At 49.9% G+C, this 8,810-nt stretch overlaps 1 protein-coding gene across 1 annotated transcript; it reads right to left on the bottom strand.

Annotated features, from left to right (window-relative positions):
• Positions 1-1,660: 1,660 nt before the first annotated feature.
• On the bottom strand, positions 1,661-3,917 carry LOC106817569 (potassium voltage-gated channel subfamily A member 7-like; the record flags this gene model as incomplete). Its single annotated transcript, XM_014822244.1, has 2 exons — positions 1,661-3,036; positions 3,815-3,917. Coding segments are annotated over 2 exons (1,479 nt in total), but the record flags the coding sequence as incomplete, so codon positions are not given.
• Positions 3,918-8,810: the final 4,893 nt, after the last annotated feature.

Here is an 8,810-nt window from a genome sequence, read left to right as displayed (position 1 = left end):
GTAGTAGTAGTAGTAGTAGTAGTAGTAGTAGTAGTAGTAGTAGTAGTAATAGTAGCATTAGTACATAAACTAGAGAATTAGAGTTACATTTCCTATTCCTGTACATCTAACAGTAGTAGTAGTAGTAGTAGTAGTAGTAGTAGTAGTAGTAGTAGTAGTAGTAGTAGTAGTAGCTGTAGTAGTAGTAGCAGCAGAAGTACATGAACTAGAGAATTAGAAATACATTTCCTATTCCTGTACACCTAGTAGTAGTAGCTGCGGTGGTGACAGTAGCGGCGGCGGTACATTAAAGTGATTACGTCACCGTAAATAGTAAAAATAAAAAAAATAATTCCACTTTTTTACAAAATATAACTAATTTTGTTCACTTTGTATGGGTAAATTGCTGCATTATACTTCCTATTTTACTATATTGTTCGATGTGAACATACACTCGTGACTCATACATAGCCCATAGCAAGCAATTAATGTCAGGAACATAATATCAAATCGTCCAGGTTTTTTGGATTTTTAACTAGTTGAGAAACAATCTTATCAGGTAAGAATTTGACGATACGTTTAGTCCCGTTAGTTCTTACTTTTAATGTAAAAAAAATGGCAACAAAAATGTTACAAATTTTACCATAGAAAATTCGTGACGTAGTCAATTTAACATGCCGCAACGTGCTCGTGTCTGTAGTCAGTCCATGTTCACGCTCTGCAGGCTCACACACCAGCCTGTTCTGCTAGCATCTATGACAAATACGACATACGCATATCCGCTCTCTTATGACACTATTTGTCATAGGAAGATTCTTCCTATGACAAATATTGTTGTATGTGTTGTGCGCATCATAGGAGTTTAGGAGCGCTATTATGAACGCAAGCAGTAAATTTCAGCTGTAAAGCGGAACGAAGTTGACGCTTATATTTGCCATAGGAAGAATCTTCCTATGACAATTAGTGTCATAGTAGAGCGTATATGCGTATGTCGTATTTGTCATAGATGCAAGCAGAACATGTTGCATACACGCATATCCACTGATGACTGTTATTTAGCTTTGCTGACAACTGGATCACTCCCAGTGTTTAATTACGGTTCGAGGCTAGAGCCCTACGAATTAGAAGTAGTTCAACTTTTAATTCTCCATTTGGCTAGCTTTGTTTCTCTTAGTTCGTCCCTGCCACGCCACCATACCATGTTATACTCGCCGTTCCTTCCACCCCTGCCACGCCACACTATATCATGTTATTACTCCGCGCGTTCCCTGCCACGCCTGCCACGCACAACTTATACCATGTTATCTCGCCGTTCCCTGCCACGCCTGCCACGCCCTGCCACGCCCTGCCACGCCACACTATACCATGTTATACCTCGCCGTTCTCTACCACGCCCTGCCACGCCCTGCCACGCCACACTATACCATGTTATACCTCGCCGTACCCTGCCACGCCCTGCCACGCCCTGCCACGCCCTGCCACGCCACACTATACCATGTTATACCTCGCCGTACCCTGCCACGTCCTACTACGCCCCCGTCATATTTTTGACTCAGCCTCATCCACCGCCAGCACGCGTGGCTCCACCAGCCCTATAGCCCCACACCCCTCCTTCTTTTTCGCCTCCCCCTCCCCGCCGCCGCCAACCCCACCCTCACCCCCGCCTCCGCCATCGTCATCATCATCATCATCATCATCATCGTCCTCGTCCGACTCTTCCTCGGACCGGTTGTGAAACGTGTCCGGATCCTGGTGCCGATGATAGTAGTAGTCGAAGTTTGAAACGATGATCGGGACCGGAAGAGCGATCGTCAGCACGCCGGATATGACGCACAGCGTCCCCACAAGCTTCCCCCACTCGGTCTTCGGCACCAGATCCCCATAGCCGATCGTTGTCATGGTAACGATCGCCCACCAGAACGCCGCCGGTATCGACGTGAAGTTCGTATCTTTGTAGTCCTGTTCGGCGTAGTAGACGGCAGACGAGAAGAGAACAGTTCCGATGAGGAGGAAAAAGATGAGGAGGCCCAACTCTGGCATGCTCGCGCTTAGCGTCTGTCCGATCACCTGCAAACCCTTGTAGTGCCGCGAGAGTTTGAAGATGCGGAAAACACGCACGAGTCGGAACACTCGCAGAACGGCGAGCGACATGGCGCCCATGTTCGCATTCTTGTTCATGATCGCGATACCGAGCGTCACAAAGTAGGGCGTGATGGCGACGAAGTCTATGATGTTCATGAAGGACTTGCCGAAGATCAGCTTCCGAGGCGAAGACATGAAACGCATGAAGAGTTCGAAAGCGAACCAGGCGACGCACACCGTCTCGATGACAAAGAACGGATCGTTGAACGCCTGTTGCAGTTCCGTCAGCGGCGGAACACTGCCGTCTTGCGTCGCATTCGCGGACGCGGACTTCGCGAAACTCGGGAGGGTCTCCACGCAGAAGACGCAGATCGACAGGATGATGACGGTGACGGACAGCAGCGCCACGATGCGGGCGAGAAAGGAACTCTCCGGATACTCGAACAGCTGCCAGATCTTGCGCTGCAGTGGCGAACTCGGCATCGGTTTTTCGACGTCCTTGATCAGCCCCTCGCTCGTCGCATACTTATCCAGGACCGCGTCGCCGAGTTGAAAGAAGCGAATCTCCGCAGTGAAGACGTCGATGGGGACGTTCTGGGGGCGCTGCAGTCGCCCGCGACTCTGGTAGTAGTGCAAGATGGCGTCGAAGCTCGGGCGATGCCGATCGAAGTAATACTCGTCGCGCAGAGCGTCGTAGTAGCGACGTCGCTTCGCCGGGTCGCCGAGGAGGGTTTCCGGGTAGCGGGAGAGCGTGCGAGTACGCGTTTCAAAGTGAAGCCCGCTGATGTTGATTATAAGACGCTCCCCACGCGCGCGCCGCGACCGTGGCGCCACCACCGGCGGTTTCATGCTGTCGACGTGGTCCTCGTGCTGCTGCAGCGCCGCCGCCGCCGCCGACGACGACGAGAGCCAGTGGTTGGGCACGGTGGCGCCCCCTCGCAGCTCGTTGCGTCGGTTCTTCGTCGTCTCGCGTCGCTGCCACCGGTTGCTGTCGTCGTCGGCGACCGCGTCGGCGTCGTCGTCGTCGTAGTCCGGCGTCGCCATCTTGCAGAGCGTCGCCTCGAGGTCGCGGTCACGTGACTCGCCCATCGCCGACGCGACGCGTAGCAGCAGCGGCACCGTCTCTGCCAGCGCTCTCTCTATGCCGCCGCAGCAGCAGCAGCAGCGACCTTTATACGCCGCCGCGCTACTCAGCTACGCGACGACGTCCGCGCGCCGCCGGAGGGCGCTGCGAATGCTCCGAGAATCGTCATGGCGGCCGGAAACAAAAGCGGAAGTTCGCTGCTGCGTCGGTTGGCTCGCCGCGCGGCGACCGTCGCACCGCCACTTAGTGGCCGCGCGGATACATGCGCTCGTCCAACCCGAGAGAAATCTGAGGGATGCGTTCTTGCTGGTGATTGCAATCTTGGCGGGAAAACCGCGCTGTGGTGTGTTTGTTCGCAGAAGATGCGTTGTAGTGTCGTCTGCTTATCTGCGGTAAACGTCACGGCACGATCCCTGACGTATGCGAGAGACGTCACGATTTGTGACGTTTGTAAGGAACGTCACACTTTGTGACGTATGTAAAAACGTCACTCCTTCTGGCGTACGTAAGCAACGTCACGATTTTTGATGCACGTGAGATAAACGTCACAGCACGATCACGGACGTATGCGAAGAACGTCACGCTTTGTGACGTATGCGATAATCGTCACGACGATTTATGACGTATGTGAGAAACGTCGCTATTTTTGACGTATGTGAGAAACGTCACGATCTGTGACGTATGTGAACACGTGTCGTCACGGCCGCCGCACTCAGTGCGTCCGCTAGGTTGCGCTGCCTGCACGTCTGCCTGCATGTCTCTCTCCTCCTGCCTGCAAAATATAGAAACATCACAAGTTACTCATAGTCGCCTTGATTCATGCAGCGATGGAGGGAGAAGGGAGGAGAAAGAGACTGAGAGAGAGCACGCAAGGGAATCCTCTTCCTTCCTCCCCTTTCTCTTCCCTGCCTCTTTCTCCTCCTCCTCCCCTTCCCTGCCTCTGCCTCTTCCTTCCTTCCCCTTCCCTGCCTCTGCCTCTTCCTTCCTTCCCCTTCCCTGCCTCCTCCTTCTTCGGTTCTTACTCTCTCTCTCCCGCCTCTCCTCGCCTTTCTGGTCTTCATTTTATTCGCGTATCCTTCTTCCTCGTGCATCTACTCTTTCTACGGTCTCCTCTTTCTTCTCCCATCTCCCCTTTCTTCTCTTCCCCCTTAGCATTCTGCTCCTCACCTTCTTCTTCTTCTGTCTTCTTCTAACTTCTTCTTCACTTCTTCTTTTCTTCTTCTTCTTCTTCTTCTTCTTCTGTTTTTGTCTTCTCGTCCTCCTCCCCTCCTCTACATCCTCTTCCTTCTCGTCTCCTCCCCTCCTCTACATCCTCTCCTTCTCTCCTCCCGACTTTATTCTTCTCCTCCTCCTTCCTCTTCTTTTCTTCCTTTTTTTTTATCTCCAGCTCCCCTCCTCCTCCTTCTCATCCTTCTTTCTTCTTCTCCTTTTTCCTCCTCCTTCCTACCCTCCTCTTCCTTTTCTCAGCCTCCAGCTCTGCATCCTCCTTCTCCTTCCCCCTCCCTGCCTTTCTTCCGTGCCCCCCCCCCCCTGCCGTCTCTCGTAGCAGGCTACGGTCGCTCTCTAGCACGCTCCTCGTTTCTGGCCGGAATGCCTGTCGGCAACGCGTAGACTGACCCCCTATCTCTGCTCTAAATACAGATCATTAACAACGTGTAGAGACAGGGTGCCAGTCTACAGAACCCCGGGGCACTTGTACATGTTATTACGTTATATTGCCGAAAGAATCGCGCGCCAGTAAAGTCGGTTATGATTTATTACAGAGCGCCGGCTAGGAGCCCTGGCAGTAATAGCAGCAGTAGCAGCGGCATCAACAATAACAATCATGGCAGCAGTAGCAACAGCTGCAGTAGTAGCGGCGACGCAAGCAGGCACAGTAGCAGCAGCAACAATCAGCACAGCAGAAAGCAGCATTAGCAGCACAACAGACAACGAATCGTGGCAGCAGTAGCAACAGCTGCATTAGTAGAAGTCAGCAACAAGCAGCAGTAGCACAGCGAACAGCAGCAGCACAAGAAGCCAGCAGTAGCACAATATCAACATAACAATTCGGCAGCAGTAGTCACAGCTGGCAGACGTAAGCAGCAGCAACAGCAGCAGTACAGCAGCAGCAGCAGCAGCAGTAGCAGCAGCATCAACAATAACAATCGTGGCAGCAGTAGCAGCAGCTGCAGTAGTAGCAGCAGCAACAGCAGCAGTAGCAGGCAGCAAGCAGCAAGTCAGCAGCAGAAGCACATTAGCGCAATCCAACAAATAAGCATCGTGCAACAGTAACACAAGCTGCAGTATATTCAGCAGCAAGCCAGCAGCAGTAACAGCACAACAGGCAGCACAGTCAGAACGGAGCAGTAGCGCAGATCAACATAACATTGTGCAAAAAGAACTCGTGGCAAGCAATAGCAGCAAGCAGCAGCTAAGTCAGTACAGCAGCAAACAGCAGCAGCATAAACAGCAGTAGCAATCAGCAGCAGCAGCAGCAGCAGCAGCAGAAGCAGTCAGTACAGCAACAACAACAATAACAATCGTGCAGGCAGTAGGTCAGGCAAGCTCTCACATTGTATGCACACACACGCACACGCACACGCGCTCACACACACACACACACACACACACACACACACACACATCACACACACACCACGACGCATGCATGCACACTCCCACACATGCCAGCACGCCATGCACACGCACACAACACAGTCACACACACAGCATCACACACATCACAACACATCGACACACACCACACACACATCAGCGCCACACACGCGCGCGCATACACACACACAGCACACGCACACCACGCACACACACTTAGGCGAAGAGAGCGCGTCGTTGCGAGATATCTAAAGCATCGTTTATACATCAGATCGACGTGATGGGCGTGTGTAGGCGTGTAGAGTCGCGTCTTAAGTACGCGCCTAGCAAGCGAAGCTCACAATTCACGCGCGAATTACTCGCGGGAAAAGTCATTCCCGCGAATTTCATCCATAGTGACTTATCGAGGTGCCCAGCGACAGTGGGCGCAGCCGGGGGAGACAGGAGGGAGACGGGGAGAGGAGTTGAGTCATGTGAGAGAGAAGACGAGAGAGGGAGAGAGAGGCGCGAGAAGAGAGAGAGAGAGAGAGAAGACAGGTGAGAAGAGGAGAGAGAGAGAGTATGCGAGAGAGGGACGGAGAAAGAGAGAAAGCTGAAGAGACACACAGAGAGAGATAGATAAAGAAGAGAGAGCATAGTTAAAAAGCAGAGAGTAGTTAAGAGAGGAGAGAGAGAGAGAGAGAGAGATAAGAGGCAGAAGAGTGAAGAGAGAAGAGAACAGCGAACGAGCGAAAAGGGTGATAGAGAGAAGAGAGGATGGGGGGGGAGAGAGGAGAGAGAGAAAGAGAGATGAGAGAAGAGAGGAGAGAGAAGAGAAGAGAGAGAGAGAGAGAGATAGAGAGCAGAAGAGGGGGAGAGAGAAGGAGCGAGAGAGAGAGAGAGAGAGAGAGAGAGAGAGAGCGCGAAAAGTAGAGAGAGAGCGAGAGAAGCGATGCTGCGGAATGAGAGAGAGAAGGAGATATGCGAACAGATATTAATAGCCAGACATTTCTGAATTTTTGTCACGTGCATGTTTGTGTGCTTATGCCGGCTACTTTGTCATTGTGTCAATTTTATCGGTAAAATCCGCCACAAGAAGCGTGCCGTCTATTTGCGATTGTTGTGTGGTGTGTGTGTGCGGCGTCGCGTGAGTGTTGTGTTGTGGTGTGTGTGTGGTGATGTGTGTGTGTGTGGTGTGTGTGTGTGTATGTGCGTGTGCCGTGCGAGCGTCGCGGTGCGCGTCGGCGCGTGCGGCGTGCGCGTGCAGTTGTGGGCGTGGTGCGTGTGCGTGTGCGGTGTATATATATGTGATGTTTGTGGTGTGTGTGTGGTGTGTGGTGTGTGGTGTGTGTGTGTGTTGTGTGGTGTGTGGTGTGTGTGTTGTGTGTGGTGTGTGTGTGTGTGGTGTGTGTGTGTTGTGTGGTGTGTGTGTGTGTGGTTGTGGTGTGGGTGTGTGTGTGTGTGTGGTGTGTCGTGTGTGTTGTAGCGCGTGTGCAGTGTGCTGTGTGTGTTGCATGTCATGCATGCTGTACGTCGGCTGCGTGGGCGTGCGTGGTTGCGAGCCTGGCGTGCGTGTGCGGGTGCGTGTCGTGCTCGTTATGTCGCGCTTGCGTGATGTGTGTGTGTCCGAAGGTTAGTTCGCTTGTCTAAAGTATGATATCGCTGGCTTGGTTTTAGATGGCTGGCCTGGCAATGGATGGCGGAACATGACATAATCACTGCGCTGTAGCATGCGTGACGGCATATGAGTCCGCAAGCAGGATTGTCGCCCTATCCGCCTTATATGTAGCGTTCCGCTTATATACATACCTTTATAGTAATCCGTTGATATACATATCCTTATATACGCGTCCTCTTTATACATACTTATATAGCATCCCTTTATATACCATACCTTAATAACATTACTTTCTATACATATCCGTATATATACATACCTTTATAATTACATCTCCTTATATACATACCTTAATATACTACTTTACATATCATACCGCTATATACCATACCTTATATACATACCTTATATATACATAGCCTTAAAAGTACATACCGGGTATATACAATATCCTTATATACATACCTTATTAACGATACGCTTATATACGTCCCTTATATACATACCGATATGATATACCTCCTTATATACATGACCTTATATACGTCCTTATATACACTATCCTTATTATACATGACCTTATATACATAACCTTATATATGCATACCTTATATACAGTACGCGTTAATACATACCTTAAATACATACCTTTTATATACGTCCCTTATATACATAGCCTTATATTACGTCCGCTTAATACGTCCCGTTATAATATCATAACCCTAATAGTAGCATGTCCTTATATATCATACCTTATAATAAGAGCGTCGCCTTATATACGTCCCTTATATACATATTCCTTATAGTACAATACCTTATAGGACATCCTTATATACATACCCTATAAGTACATCCTTATATAGTCCCTTTATATATCCATACCGTTATATACATGTACCTTATATACAATTACTATATACAGTACCTATTATACTTCTCTTAATTATACATATCCGTTATAGTACATACCGTTATACAGTACCGTAATAGTACATCCCTTAATACTCCCTTATTATACATACCTTATATATATCCTTAATATACATACCGTTATATATCATACAGCCCCTTCATATAACATATCCTTATAACATATCCTTATATACATCCCTTATACGTCCTTAATATACATAATCCTTATATAGCATACCTTTATATACATACCTTATATACGTCAGCTTACGCTTTACGATATTAATCCACCCGCATCATCTCTCTCTCTCATCCATCTCTCTCTCTCCAGGTCTCTCCTCAGTCTTCGTCTGGATCCCCAGTCTGCTCTCTCTCTCTCTCTCATCGTCCTCCTCTCTCTCACTTCATCACCTCCCGCACCTCGTCCCGCTCCCTTCTCAGTCTCTCTCCGATCGCCCTCTCTCTCTCTAGCTCGTCTCTGTCCTCTCGTCGTCTCTCTCTCTCAGTCGCCCTCTCGCGGCTCTCATCTCGTCCTCTTCGTCTCTCATCATAATCATT

Source organism: Priapulus caudatus, unplaced genomic scaffold (assembly GCF_000485595.1).
Source record: "Priapulus caudatus unplaced genomic scaffold, Priapulus_caudatus-5.0.1 Scaffold1774, whole genome shotgun sequence".
Taxonomy (NCBI): domain Eukaryota; kingdom Metazoa; phylum Priapulida; class Priapulimorpha; order Priapulimorphida; family Priapulidae; genus Priapulus; species Priapulus caudatus.
Note: the sequence above shows the minus strand (reverse complement) of the source record. Positions and strands in the feature narration are given on the sequence as shown.